General features: G+C 39.6%; 1 protein-coding gene across 2 annotated transcripts in view; it reads left to right on the top strand.

The window, feature by feature from the left end:
- Window positions 1–16,057, top strand: part of CPNE4 (copine 4) — a 215,669-nt gene that overhangs the window by 176,125 nt on the left and 23,487 nt on the right. For both annotated transcript variants that reach the window (XM_071561211.1, XM_071561212.1), the window contains one exon: window positions 2,131–2,264. In XM_071561211.1, the coding sequence (XP_071417312.1) occupies window positions 2,131–2,264 (134 nt within the window). The remainder of the gene's footprint in view (window positions 1–2,130; window positions 2,265–16,057) is intronic.

Here is a 16,057-nt window from a genome sequence, read left to right as displayed (position 1 = left end):
TGAAACAGAGATTTGGATCAGATTCAAGCACACTGCATCCAAGTACAAATATTCATAAATGCTTCATCATAGGAAATAGGATAATTTTATTACTTATCAGCAGGCCTCTAGTGCAAGGACCATTTCCAAAAGGAAGCTTGTTCTAGAAAGTGGTTTTTCTTTCCCAAACATAGGCTTTTTTCCAAGCTCATGAAGCCCACTCCTTATTCTTACACTGTGCTCTTGTTTTCTTTTCCAAAGCCTCTAGCCATGGCTAACAGCCATAAAGGAAGACTTGTCCAGTTCTGTTTGATTTGTCACTCAAATCTTGTTAATGTGTTTTAGTGTTTCGATATTATTAGTAGAAACACCTGCTCTTAACAGTTTTACAGGAATACCCTTTGTTTCTCTATCATACAGTGACTTTTTGCATGTTCTATTACCAAAATCAAGGTTAAATTAACATTAGAGAAAATATGCTTATTTTTAGGAAAATGTGCATACCTAAACTACGATTTTTTTACAAATAAGTACTCCAAAACTAAGCTAGTCCATACAAGCATCCATGGATTCACCTCAGGTTTCACAAGCCACTAGTGTTTCTTTCTCCCTCAGTTACATCCCTGTAGTGTTTCTCAGTTATGTACACTTAAAAGTGAAGGCTTGAGAGTTTTCCCATTGATTTATTCAAGTTAAATCAAGATACCATTTTTGGAAAAAGATCTATGTGGAAAACAAACTCGGTGCTTCGGTGTGTGAGCAGTGATGGAACCAGAGGTGAAAGATTATTTGCAAGCCAAAAGGCTCATCTCTCCTGACTGAATGTGGTTGGGGCCAGGGGTTCATAGCTGATCAAGGCAACAAAGGGATTTATGAGCTTACCACATTCCAGTTTCTTCAGAGATAGAGGCAGAAAGTCAGAAACAGTGGGGGAAACCATGTTGCATTCACTTACTGTGATATTTCCCTTTGACTTTTTAGCAACAAGAAATAAGTTTCAGGAGGACCGTGTAATGTTTTTTTAAGGGAGCATGAAAATGTTGTGTTTCATTTTCATTTTAGAGCTGCATAAAACAGTGTTCCCTGTGCCAAGCAGAGGCTGCATCTGGGGAAGCTGCACATCTGCAAAGGCAAGCTGGGCATTGAGAGTTCTTGCAGCCTCCAGCAAGACCCTTTCTTACCCTTCAGCTATACTGAACCCTATGCCTTTGTCTATTGAATATTCAGGTGAAATGCATTTTTTACAGAAATAGTTACTTGAGAAAATCACAAGGAAATTTTGTAAATGGCTTTTTTCCCTCTATGAGGCACTTCGGGATTCTTGTAGCCCCTTTTAGGAATTCCTATAAAGCAGCATCACAAATTCAGCAGAGAACTTTCTGATCCATGAATGTCATGCCACAGAAAGATACATGCCAGAGCACCTCTTCAGTGAGAAGTAGGAAGGGCATTTTAAAAGCGAGAAATGAATTTTCAGAGGATTCATTAATATTTACTTTTGGATTTACTGCTTCCCATGATCTTCTCTGAGCTTTCTCAACAACAAAAAATCTGTGCACGATTCAAGCTTTGTTTTTACCCTGCAGCTCACATTTAAACTTGCTATCAACTGTGAAATTGGAGGGTTAATTATTTAATGCTTAGATGTTTTGGAGACAAAAAATAGCAGACAAGTAATATCTACTACTACAGCCACAGTAAGGAATAAAAGGGCTAAGAAATGTCCCTAATTGGAGTTTTAATTTATGGTTTTAGTAGGACTGTTAACTCTCTAGGGATGTTTTTGCTGCAAAGCTTTTATGTACTGAACATCACCTGAGCTGTAATAATTTATTTAAGTATGAGAACTTAGAGATAATTAATTTGATTCATTTGTATTAGAACATATTTTTCCCCACAGAATAGCAATGCAGGTAATTTTTCCCTAATTATGCCATTTTAGTTTTATTAGCTCTTACTTTATAAACTGTCCTTTGCTTCTACATGTATTTATCAGTACTACTCTAATTCAGATTTGATTAAGTACACTGTAAAATGACCTTTGCTTTAAGGCTGCAGTCCCTACAACAAACTGTTTCTGGTAAAGATATGTGGTTGATGTGGGTGTACTCGGCAGTTCTTTGCAACACGTTGACTTTCCTTCCTTTGCAGGTCGCTATAGATTTCACTGCATCGAACGGTGACCCCCGGAACAGCTGCTCCCTGCACTACATCCACCCCTACCAACCCAACGAGTACTTGAAAGCATTGGTAGCTGTGGGGGAGATTTGCCAAGACTATGACAGGTAAATAACCACACTTGATTACAGAATTGTCTTTAGGAAGTGTTTTCACAGTGTGAAATCTGCGTCTGCTGCAGAAGCTCCGTGTTTAGGCACTTAAGAAGAGTGACTGCACATCCGAAGGATTAGTCAAGCTTAACCTGCTTTTGAGAAGGATAGTGGGTTTAGATCTGCTTCATAAAGAAAGGGACTGTTCTTGGCTGTTTGACTGATTTGTTGTTAAGTTTCAGGTTTGTATCCACATGCTAAAATTACATGTTTGAGTGGATTTTTTGTATGTCTGTGTGTCCAGGCTTAACAGGCTTGAAGCCTGTTTTGCTGCTGCTGGCAGCATCCTTTCTGGTGCAGCTGGGACTCTTTGTGTCCCATCCTACCAGAGTGTTCCTGAGAAGCTGTGCTTGAAACTGAATTTGTAGGTGCCTGAACTGCTTACTGACCATGTCTATTCTTGGGTGTAAGTACATGGTCTTTCTCAGTGTTCTCGTGGCATGTTGGATGTTGCACTTTTAAAATAAATATTTAAGGGTAGAGAAAATGTGTGTACACAGCATCCTTTCAAATAAATAAACAAATGCAGGCAATTGGACCAAATATGCTCTGATTATATTATGTACTCCTGTTGCTTTCAAATAGGCTTCCTGCTTCTATCACATTAATTGCCCAATATTAATCTAATTACAATGTGCATTTCCTTTAAATGTTCTTTCTCTGGTGGTGAGGCTCAGTGTCTTACACAGCTGTTCCTTCTAATCTTTGCACATGTAATAGATATCCACCCACCACTTTGCCATATTGGATCTCAAGAAAACAATGGTATTTGCAATCAAATTTGAATTATCTTTCTGTATAAATTATGGAGTGACTTCAGACTGTAGTTTCCATGTTACTTGTGACATATACCAATTACAGAGGCACTTCCATTTGCATGGTAATGAAATGTCTTCTCAAAGAAAAATAAGGAAAATACTACCCTGATACAATTTTTCTGTGAATTTGATGGTCAAACTTAGTCAGTGACACTGAGACAATATTTTATTGTGAGCTGATAATTTCCCAGTAACTCTCCAGTAATTTAATAATTATTAGCAATAATTCAGTGGATTAATATAGTTCAAAAAAGGGAAAGTAATAAAAAGGGCTGATTTATGCACACATAATTTTTTATTTTATCACTTCAGGTGTATCTTTTAGTTAATAGTTAGGTGGCACAGTCCCTCCTGTACAGAAATATTAACCCAAATTCAGGATTCTTCTCTCAATGTATTTCAAAAAATAACAGCCAGTCATTTTTCAGATGAAACCATCAGCACCATTGAGTTCTGTTGTGCTGCAGACAATGCCTGTTGGTGCTGATCAGCACAACTAAGGCTGAACGAGCTGTGGGCTGGGGCTGCACAAAAGGCAGAAGTTCTTTCCCCAGGGAAGTGTCATATTTCTGACAGGTGTTTGGCCTGTCCATGTTCTCAAGTTATGGCATTATAAATATATTCCCATGGACAGTTTGATGTAACATGGTCAGTGCTTTTGATCAAAACACCAACTAAGTTTTATAGTTTGTCCCCATCAGTTATCTCAGATAGCTGGAACTGGTTGATTTCCACCCAAGGCAAGGAAAACAGAGTGGTTTCCACTGGCTTTCGGAATTAATATATTTGAATCAAATGAAAGAATAGTTGAAAACTGTTGTTTGCAATGCTTTTTGCATTCCAACAGCACAGCTGTAGAATGCTAAGTACTTTGATAGTTTTGCTGCTTATATCCCAACAGACTGCTTTTTAAATTGTTTGTTTGTTTGTTTGTTTGTTTTTTAAGGGAGGAGTCTGTGGTTAATAACTAAAATACTTATTTGATTAGAAACATTCAAATTTATTTGTATTTTGGGAGGAATTGGATTTGCAAGTAATACTCAGTACTCAAAATGCAAAATTTCCTTTAATATACTCTAGTGAGTTCTGTCAATCAAGCCAAGTCTTCTCACAATTTATGTTTCTGTACATATCAGCCTAACATAACGTATCTGTAGGTAATTAGTGCTCCAAATGAAATGCTGCTTCACATCCCCTGATGGAGTAGAATAGTTTATCCTATGGCTCAGAGATTCCTGAAGCAGCTGAGTGAACAGAGCCACTTTGCATAGTTAAGCTGAAAGAATAGCATTCCTTCTTTTATCAGCAATATTCAGGGAATGAGAAAGAGACGCTGATTATATCCTGATGGGAGAAACGCTGCAGTGCTGCAGGAATGGGCCAATCTGATAATGGGGTGGGAAATGGAAGAGCTATTCACCTGCACAAATACTTAATGCTTTATCTACATGGTGGAATTGTTTCAGGCTATAACAACATTTTTCATAAAAGAGAAGATAAAGTGTATAGATGATATAATCAGTGGCTAAGCAGCAACAGCAGCAATGGATCACAATGGAAAGAGAAACATTCATTAGTTTAAAGGAATTAGGTTCTAATATGTAATTCTAAATACTGGAAAGGGGAGAACACATTAAAAGCTTATTATTGAAAATACTTGGCAAAATAAGCAAACAGCTCCATGGAGAAGAATTTATTTTTAGATAAATGACTTATGAATGGTTAAAGATGACCTCATGAAGCAAGAAGTGAGAAATACAAATTTCTGTTTAAACACTCTCAGAAGCTGTCTTTTGTATTAAAAATTACATCAGTGGTATAATCTTACCTTCAAATTGTGCAAGTCTGCTCCACTCTTTTCTAGCAACAGGTGAAAGTTATGAAAATCATTGGGCACTGAAGTGTTTAATATTAGAAGGATCTCCTTCTGCATCATTTAATATTTATCTTTTACCTCAGTCATTTCTGAATTGAGTTCTGTGGATCAGAAATAAAAAAAATATTTCTGATGACCAGCAATATCAGCTTAGCAAGGATCTTGAATAATCAGCTGATGACTACTAAATATGCATATATTGCCTCCACATATTTTGAACAATGAGTTAGCAAGTGTTCTTAAGGCCAATGAGGTTACACCCTGCTCTTCATTCAGGTTTATGCATTCAGGTGTGCATATAACATATAGCTACCATATATACTTATCTATATATAATATTATTGTCAACCCTGAATCATTCAGTAAAAATAAAATTGTTTCTCTTTTGTGCTGCTTTGTGCCTGCCCTCTCTGCAGAGCAAAGCCATAAGTCACAATAACAACAGTGCACACCGTTTATTGAAATGGCTGCTCCTCTGATCTTAATGATTTGTGTTACCAGTGCTGGAATACAAGCAACTAGCCTGGAGTGTAGCTCATCTTTCATTCTGCAGTGGTTGCTGTTTCTGTCAAAGCAACAAGGGCTGGAATGGGACTGTAAATAGCTTGTTTGTAAGGATAAATGCTTTAGGTGTACACAGTGCTAAAGGCTGAAATACTTCCTAGAGGATCTTACATTATTACAGGTTTTAATGATGATATCGTGGGTGAAGCCCATGGCAGGACTTGCAAATCTGCTCCTCACTGTGAAATCTGATTTCTGCAGGTAGTAGCTTTCCTTTTGCTTGTGCTTATTAAGAGTCTCATTATAATCCATTAAGTATTTATCTTTGTATTAAAACTTCTGTTCTGATCCATCCAGACAGTAGAGCTTATTATCTAATCCCATTGAATTAAGTTTGACTCAGGCAAATACTGAGGTGTTATGCTAAGTGTAGGTGGCACTAACATGGAGTTAAGAGTTTGCTGAATTTGAACTTTGTTGCTAATTGTTCACCCCACACCGAAATGTTCAGTGCCTCCCATTTATCTGGATGATTTTTAACCTTTTTTTTTTTTTACACACAGTTTTATGTTTGTGCATACATTCAGAGTTCCTAACTGAATTAATGAAAAGTTTGCATAAACATGTGTGAGAATCAGCTTTTTTGCAGTCACATCAATACTCATACCTTGAAAAAGACAAAGGTTAGATGTATTTTAGCAAATGCTTTCAAGCATTTACTGCACTGGATATTTCTGTAACTTCCCATTCTTTATAGGCCATTCCCATTCTGATCTAAGCACTCAACTCACAATTCCATATGTTTGACCCACATAGTTTTATAAAATCATGTCATGGAATTGGTCATCTTATTTGTATTCAAAATCTATTTCAAAGCTTAGTTCTTAATTATTTTGAATTTCTATGGGTTTTTCATTTACTCTTAAAGATACTGCAGATTTTTCTTCAGTTTCAAGAGCCCTTGAAACACATGGAAGAAAAATTCTGTTTCCTGACACTGATGTTTGTTTTTTCTCATTCAGGCAAATAGCCTCCTTAGCTCTAAATTCACAAGCAGCTCCTTGGCACTGACATTCACACTGAGATCGTAGTTAACAAATAAACTGTGTAAAACACCCTGGGCTGGCAACCTCCCCAGGGGCCACTAATGAGCAAAGAGTGCATTGCTCCTGAAAAGGACAGAAATTATTTATGTGTAGAGCTCTACAAAATAAGGAGGGAAAATTTAGAAACTGGGCCACATCCCACAAAAGAGATGAAGATCTGAAGTCAGTCTGAGTTGCAGCCTTAGCTTCTGCAAATTCTGAGTTACAGTAGTTGCTGAATAGATGTAAAAATTGCTCTTTAGGTTTTCTTTATATTTTAGGCCTGAGCAAGTAAGTTCACTGTGATTGAAAACTGTGTATAAGACCTTCCTTCCCTCATACAGTCACTTGAGAATTTAGAAGGGAAAAAGTGAAAGGAGAAAATAAAAGGGTTCCCAGTTCATCACATCCCTGTCAGTGCAGATCTAAGAAGTGAAAACACTGAGTCCCATGAAGGGCCCAACTGTCCCAGAAACACATTTCCTGAAGCACAGCAGAGGGCAGGTAGGGAGGAGCAAGAGGACAAGGGATGTGAAATGCAGTACGTTATGGAAGTCATATATAAATCAGTGCAATTAGTCCCAAACACAAATATCAGACTATAATTAAATGCTGTGGTTTCAAATAAGGCCTTAAATGGGAAGAGGTGCCAGAGCTTGCATCTTGCTGTGTGCTGCACTGATCAGCCCCTCATCCGCAAGGATGACTTAGTGAGTTATCTCATCCTGAAGCTCTGTCTGGGTTTGTGGATGAAAGCCCAGAAAGTTACCTGGGCTGGAAGGATGTGTATTAAATACCTTGAGATAATTTTCCTGACACAAGGAAAAAAGCAGAAACTTCCTTTGACTGAGATAGTATAATAGTAGTCCATTAAACCTGAGGCAAGAGAATGATGCCTAGAATAGCTGGCACTATATGTAACATTAAATATTTCATTAAATCCCTACATAGAACTACACATGTTTAAATTTAATCTACTCATGCAGATCAATAAATAAAAATATTCTTCATTATTAAGAATCTATATCACAATTACTGAGACAACCTTCCTGGAGGCTGTTCAGCAAAAAAGCTGATTAGCATATCTAAACAAGTTTAAAAATCTTGAGGGAAAAGACATGAATCTTTTTATTCAGTGTTTTAATAGGACCAAATTTGCATAGACATACAACAGAATAAAAATAGAAAAGCAGTAACCTATACAGAAGAAATTGTAGCCCATGCTTATCAATAAGCTCAGGTGTGGATAAACACATTCGGAAGCGTTTGGACAACTCAGGAGCAGAACTGCACTGGAAAAGAAATTGGTAATACTTTTAATCATCAAACTGGATTGATGGCTGAGGACCTAGACTGGCACAATTACATAATATATACAAACACATATTCAGTATTTGCCTTTGCAAAACCTGGATTTGCATATTAGCATATGGCTCAAAAGCAAATTATTCGCATTTGGAAACTTGTCTAGGGGGGTAAATGAACACCATGTTCTAAATCTTCTCGTGCAAGTTTCCTCATTTAGAGAAAGTGAACACCTTTTGCCTGAGTTGGCCTTAACAGGTCAGGTTTGTGAGCCTGCCTGCTCTCAGTTAAAGCTGGGCTATTCCTGTGAATTAGATTCCATTTACTGTCTCACTATCCCCTCCAAACTGTTGTGAACTTAGGCTTGATTAGAGATTCCAAATTATCAGATGAAGAGGATAGCAGCCCATTTCCTCCTGCACATCCAGTGATGCCTAGCTGAGTGTTTAGTCATCAATATACTTCCCTTATGGTATTGCTCTAAATTGCTTTGCTATTATTCTTCATTTTAACTTAATGTCATTCTTATTTTGTTAAAATTACATCAACAACTCATTTGATCACATTAAATCACAGTATAATCTCTGTAACTGTTTTATCCTGCTTATCCTAGAAAGCTCATTTGTATCTTGAGAGCATTTGACAGGAAATTCCTCTCCCAGGAACTCTCAGTATGGAGTTCTGTATTCCTCTTTTCCCAGCACACCCCTTAAAAAGAGGCATTTTCTGATAGAAAATTGTTGCAGAGGAAGGTCTCTGACCAACCTTTTTCAATGTAATTTGTAAAAGAGAGCAAATGTGCCTACATGGCAAAGCTGTTGTTCTCGTGGTTGCTCAGTGCAGTGCACACTGAGAGCCACTCTTGTGTTTCCAGAAGGCAGGTCTGTTCAGTTTGAGGTTCCTCACAATCTGTACCCCTTGTGCTGGAGTTCAGGCTGCTGCTGCAGTGTTGTTGTCAAGACCTGTCAAGTTTTAAACATCTGAGATTACAGTTTGTGTGAGAATGACCTTTTTGGTGATGGTACAGTTTCCCATGTATGACCCCACAGACAGGCCTGTATACTCCCTATATACTCAGGAGTTTTGGAAGGTACTGGGACATATGTGCAACCCCTTAAAATACAGAAGACTGGCTGAAAACTGCCTGGTTTGAGAAGTAAATATATTATTGTAACCTCCTACAGCGTCCCCGTCCCCAGTTTATTCCCAGTTACAGTCTCATTTCTTTCCCAAGATACATTCTACTGAATTGGGTCATTCATGTAGGCATAAATCAGGTCATTGCAATTTATTTGTCATCTTGCAGGGAAAGTTGACATTTTGTCTCACCTTTCTGAGTATGTCATTTTATTAGGCTATCCTTCTGGCAAGTGATAGATCTTGCTGCCATTTCATTTTGCTTAACTTACTCCTCCCTCAAGCTCTGATGACTTTTTTTTTTTCTCGTGGCTATTTACTTTTCCTCAGCCTAGGAAATTCTGAGTTCACTTGATATTTTTACTCTGCAGAGCTTCTTCTGCAATTCTTTTAATGTTAATAAAGGGAAGTTTAAATCCATTGTAGCTGTGTTTGGCTTTGTTAGTTATTTCATGAGTTGATGCCTTTTGGTGGTTAGCTTCAGGGAATTTGTATTCCCCTGCTTCATTAACTATTTCCCTCATAGGTGAGACAGGCATTCTCTCATATTTTTGGAACCCAATTACAAGACAGTATCTATTTCTCAGTGCTCAGCAGATTCCAGCTCCCCTGAGGTGCCTGAGAGCTGTAATTAAAGATAGTGAGTGAATTTTAATGTCAGGATTTTGCACACGATTATGTAGCATCTCTGTGACAGACCAAACAGTGTAGCTGTTGCAGTGATTTACCATTGATTTGCATGCTCCCAGCTCTCTTTTGTGACTAAGACGTATGATAATCAGCTCACTCTTGCTGCTCCACTTAGAAATCACTGTGCGTTATGGACTGGATGCCAATCTGTGTCAGGTGCACAGCAAGTTTGATCAAACACAGTAAACTGGCCAAACCCAAAGATGTGCTTGTATCAGACCAGGCATAACCCACAGTGAGTATGTGGTGAGAGAACAGAAATTCCCCAGGGAAGAGTAGAGATCAGAGGGTGAAACTCCTGCTGCTGCTGAACCCCTGTGGTCTGAGAGCTGGACCACAGTCTGGCTCTGCCCCAGCCCCCCCTGGAGCAGCACAGGTGGCTGTGCAAGACTGCGAGGGGTGAAGGGAGTGGGCTCTGGTAGGTTCTAGTCCCTTCCACTGAAATGGTTTTATTCAGTCCTGTTTTATCACAGAATCATAGAACACCTTGGTTTGCAGGGGACCTTAAAGATCATCTAGTTGTAACCCCCATCCATCCTACAGATCATGTCTGTTATTTACCTAGCTCTGTCTAAATGTTTAAATACTTCAAATGATTTCTGTATTTTCTTTGGAACTGCTGTTAATCCCTGTAAGCTGTTATGATTCAGAATTTGCTGGCATCAAGCCCTTCTCAGATCAGTACTAAATAATACACTCAGGAACATGATTCATTCATATGCTTTAGAAAAGGAACACTTAATTCAGCTCGTATTCTTCCAGTGCAGTCCCTGAACATGAAAGATTACAATTTTAATTGAGTTTAGAGATGACTCTATCTTGTTTGTGGCATTTGCTTTCCCCTTTCCTCTCTGTTCTCCCTCTCTTCCTCTTCCTGTGCTGCTTCTTCTTCTCCCCTTCCTCACATTCATACTTTTTTGATTACATATGTAGCACACACTTCCCTTTTGTTATGTCAGTTTGAAATTTCTTTCTAGTAGAGGAAAATTATCTGATTTCATCATAGGAGAAGTATGTCGAGCAGAGAAGATCCACAGTTTATTCTTTTAAGAATCAAATTGAAAATGAAAGGCATAGTAATTGATTTTGCTGCATCCAGCATAGTACTTTCATAATATTTCCCTGGTAATTCTGATCTGACCCCAAAAAAATTACAAGTGACAGCTTAATATCCAGAGATTCTTGTCAGGTGTTTTCCTTGCAAGAGCTGTGAATTTAAGATTCTTGGACATTTGCAAAATGGGTTCTCAGTGTTTCTTTCTCCTCACTCCATGTTTTTGCCTTTCCCACATCCCCTGGATCATCAGTACTGTTAGTGCTGCTGTGTTGCTCCAGCACAGGGTGAGCAGGTTCTGGTGGTGATGCCTCCAAGGTCAGTTAAGTGGCACCAGACAAATTGCTGCGTTGCCTTCAGGAGGATAAGGGTAAGCACAGCCACATCCACGTACCAGAGGGCTTTCACAAGCACCAGTTAAAGTGAGTCCCAAGCAACTTTTGTAAGTGGCTAGCTAGAATTTTATCTTTCAGAATGAATTAATGCCACGTAGAATGGCTTAGGCCTTTTTTCTTCCAACACTTACTTCGTACAGTTAAGAACTCAGATTCCCAATTTTGATTTTAAAGGAACTCATTTCCAGAGAACAGTGTCCTGGCAGCCCTTGGTTTCTTTCTGAGCACAGGTATTGCCTCACTGGTGAGTATCTCAAGCATTGTCTATGCCTGCAGCTTCTGAGGAAGTTGCAAAATGTGTCTAATGACTGACTAATTAATTTTGACCAGTGGAAGAGTTTTTTCCTTCTCATTGCTAGGAATAGAAATCTTTTTCAGAGCAAACCTAATATCCAGGTTTCAATGGTACTGCATGTCAGAGGGCATCAGTGGTTAATGAGACAAGAGTTTGAAATGTTCTTTATTTTGTCTCCTTATCTTTATTATAAACATATTTCTTACCTTCCAGTAACACTGGGCTTCCTAGTGAAACAGAAAATGGTATCATTATCTGTATCACTTTTACCAATCTAAAACCCCTTGGTATCTGCCCTATTCATCTCTTTTCCTGTATTGCAGTACAGCTCACTGAAATCGCTCTTCTCTCTGCCCCTGTTAGTGTATTGATCTGTCATTGCACTGCCTCTCTTTCCACCCGATAGCTTGAAGGATGGGTGACTGAAACTGAGCAATGTCCCAAAAGGATAATATGGGGTATTTTCAGAAATCATTTTCTGCTATGTGCTACGTTATAGTTGAGGTTACTGAGGGACATTTTTCTGACTGGTTGTATTTCTGTTCAAAACACTGCAGTCTTGGAGTTCTGACAATTCATTCCTGTGTGCATTAATTCACATTGATCAATACGAACAGTGAACTTGAGCCTTCTCCCCCGTTTTTCCTTAAGGGTATAACACAGATCTGCTCAATCTTGGGTATCTTTCAGTAATATATACATGTTTGACTGGAAGAAGTACCATAAGCCATGTACATCTATGCTTGCATGACCACTCATGGCTCTTATGTACCAGGTATAGAAGTCAGGGTTCAATGCTTTTGCCATTTGGATCTTAATGTCAAGCACTTTATCTTTTTGAAAATTATGCCAAATTTAAATTTTTAAGGGAACATATGTCTAAACAAAGAACACAGTAATTTTGTAAAGATTCTGCCAAGTCACAATCCTCTTTTTCTTTCTTGATGTCCTGACTTCGAGGTTTATAGATCCAGCTTTTTTTTCCACTTCTGTGTTTCTCTCCTGTTCTGTCCCTTTAGCAGTGTGCCCCCAGCAGACAGTGCAGGCAGTCTCCTTGCATGTGCTAAGGACACTCTGGCTGGCTTTAAACAAAACAAGCCCGAGGCCAGGGACATGACACTGCCCATGTCCTCCTGTCTCATGTTTCTTCTTCTCAGCACAAACTGGTGCTGCCCAAGCTGCCTTTGGGAGTGGTCTCAAGCACACTGAACCCAGCGCTGTCCCTGGGAGGTCTCTGGGGCTGCTGGGTGGCAGAGGCCAGCACTGCACCAGGGGGAGTGCTATCAGCCCATGTCTGTGGCTCTCAGTCCCTCAGTCACGTCCCAGGTTTGTCTCCTGCTGTAAATGAAGCCCACATGCCTGAAGAAGCAATGCAAAGGAAAACTGGTTCTCACTTTTCCTCTGTTGAGGGAGTTTAAATTACAAAGGAAGAAAAGTCATTAGAGCAGATCCCTTTCCTACTGAAATGCCAGACTAGGAAATAGGACTGGAGTCTCTGATGCATGCAATTCACCCTCGAGGCAGGAGGAAACCTTTTAATATTCTGACTGTGGTTTCAGTCCTTGGATGGCCTAACCCTTGACATAGCTTCAAGAAGCTGGGAAGCTGCTTTGCTTTCTGCTGCAGACTGCCTTGTTAGCCTTGGCTCTGTTAGAGCAGCTCTGTCACACCTGTGTACCATAAGGGATTGTCCTGGAAGCAAGAGAGTCCTTGTCTGCCTTCTGTCACCTTTTCCCTGCTGTGTCACAGCAGTGCAGGACAGGCAGAATGAGGGCAGCAGGCTCAGCTGCTGGCTTGTTTCTCATATGGTAAGGTGGGGGTGGGTGGGAAGGTTAGAGTGGGTTATTTTGTAAAATATCACCAAGCCATTAAGCTGCTAACTTACTAAAGCATGAGACTTTTACATTAGCTAAATGTAGGAATAAGGAGAGATTTTTGAGTTGAGAAAAAGAGGTTTTAAAACTGCAGATAGATTCTGGGGCTTGCTAACAGAAGCAGGACTTTAGTTCTGTGAAGAGGGCCAACAGTTAGCAAAACAAGTAAGATAAGAAGGTTTCAGGTCAGTCTACTCATAGGAAAAGAATTTCAAGAGATAACTTTTCTCATAGCAAAAATGAACATCTGCTGAAGAGTGTCATCCAATTAAAGCTGTGATGAGTTTGATGGACGCTGTGGTTTCAACCTATGGGATGAAGCTATGGGTAGGAAGAAATAAGGCATATGTTCTGTAATTAGAAGTTAGAGGGAGAGCTTTGACCTGTCTTTTTGTCTGTCCATGGAGTTCTTGAATAAAACTGTCTTTGAGTGTGACACCTGTAAGCTGTGGCCTAATTAATCTTTTCTTGCCATCAAGATTTTCTAAAAACTCACACAAGTCACACGCTTACAGCTAAACACTTTGTTTTGTGTGATAGAAGGAAAAGCTTTGTGTAAACTAAAATGTTATTCTTATTCTGAAAGCTGGTCTGGGAATAACATGATGATCTTTTTTATGCAAGAGGTGTCATGAGTTTAAGAACGTTCCCTTCTTACCTTAAAGGTCAAGCTCTGGGAGCACATGAAAATTAATTCCTTGGTCCCAGCAACTAGGATCAGATTACCAGAGGATGTCCCTAAATTCAGGAAATCTAGGAGCTTCCTAAGGAGGGCGTGGAGTTATTCTGAGTGAGGCAACAGAAAGTCCTAAGCACAGGAGGAGACCCAAGGATAGCTCTCCTCTCTAGAGTTCATGCACTCCCCTCTAAAAAGCAGCTGTGTTTGAGGCTGTCCATTAACGACCTTTACTCTTTCTCAAGGCAGTGATTGCTGTAAGTAGCACTTGTTCAAAAAGGAGATACAGGAGAGTCAAACACAAAGCCAAGTATCCTGACTGTGGGGGTGAGGTACTCTGGGTGCAGGATAACAGCAGGGCTGTGCCACTGTGTCTCTGGGAATGTGGGGGTCTCGCCACCAGAAGGAGAATCCAGGCTACTTGGAGGTGTCATTTATTGCTGTCTCTGAACTGCTGCAGAGCAGAAGATGGAGCTGCAGCTATGAGAGTGTTCACACTTGCTTACACTCAAGAAACATTGCAATGGAAATGCAGGCACTGTGTGGGTTTAGGCATCTCCCAGGTTGTGTAACTGCTGCCAGCATCAGCTGTTTGGGTTGTTTTATTGAACTCAAAAACTTATGTTCCACGTAAGTAAAATTCTTTTTTAGTTTTCGTTTGCTCTTGCCCCAAATCAATTAACTGCAGCTCCATGGGGTTTGATTTGCTAATCCAACCATGCTCAATCATTTATGTATAACAAGATTTTTTTTCTCCCCTCAGATTCTTTTCTAATGGCTTCTTATTTGTTGCTCTCTAAGTGTGTGCCTGCATTCTCTGCATCTATTTATAAGGGCTTCCCCGCTTCTAGGAGTGTTTAATCAGAGAGAATGCTGTCAGCAGGTGGTTAGCATCAAATGTCAGCAGCTACTTCTTTTCTGACATCTCTTGGGAAAAAATGTTTCATTACCATGCAAATTATGTTAGTCTTCCTTTCCAAGATCCATTGTCACACAGTGTAACATATGGTACACAGAACTCTACTCCCAAAATTTATGTGGCAACTACATTTTGTAACAAGAACAACAATTTTGATAGCTAAGCCATCAGAAAACAGGCATCACTGTTTCCCATAGAGATGGTGAATATTTCTGTTACTCCAATTTCAGTGGGAGTACACACATGCCTAGTTCTGCTTTAAACCCTTTTAAACCATTCCGGTTTTCCTTAGTTTGTATCAGAAATGCCATGGTACCTCCAACAGCCTAGGCCAGACAGGATAATCAGGCAGCTTTAATGGGTTCTGTTAGCTTTGGGTATGTCTGGGATGCAAATTGTTCAGTTGACACTAGGAGTGGCCCTGTCCTGAACTGCACAAAGCAAATGAAGCTGCTAGCCTCTCTTGGAAATTTTTAAAAGTGCCTATAATGGGAGTTGGCATTCAGCTTTTCCAAGGGCCCTGGAACCCAGTAAGCAAACCAGGATAAATCTCTGAGGGTCTTGATTCATCACAGCACTGGAGTACAGTTCAGTGACTTCAGTGGGACTTTAGAACGTGTCTACAGTTAAGCATATGTTTGGGTGAATTGTTAACCTCAAGTGTGTGATCAAGTGCTTTGCTGACTCTGGGAAGAGACATCCCTTCCAGCCTGTTGTTTCCCACTTTGCCATCTGGGAAGAGGCAGCTTGACAGAACGTGGGCAGTGTGAGACGTTGCGTTTCTGAAAGGGTATTAACAGCCTTGAAGTTTCCAGGTTCTCTGAATCAGGTATTTTTGTCTCTGCATGTCTAACTGGGGTAGAATAACCTCCCTGTAGTGTCTGAGAGCAAACTGCCCATGCCACAGCATTTTGCTGGGTTCTCAGTCAATCTATGCCTAAGTAAAATATAGTCTTATGTTTCAGTGGAACAACTAAAGACACAGGTGAAAAACTTTACAGAGCCTGCAGGTTTGTGAGCATAAAATTGCCCCTTTCAGACATTTTAGGAAGTTCTTTTGTACAACTGGAAAACTGTAAGAACCCAAATTTGCAAACACTTTTAATCAGAGTCATCTCTT

This window comes from Pithys albifrons, chromosome 7 (genome assembly GCF_047495875.1).
Source record: "Pithys albifrons albifrons isolate INPA30051 chromosome 7, PitAlb_v1, whole genome shotgun sequence".
Classification (NCBI taxonomy): Eukaryota; Metazoa; Chordata; class Aves; order Passeriformes; family Thamnophilidae; genus Pithys; species Pithys albifrons.
Note: the sequence above shows the minus strand (reverse complement) of the source record. Positions and strands in the feature narration are given on the sequence as shown.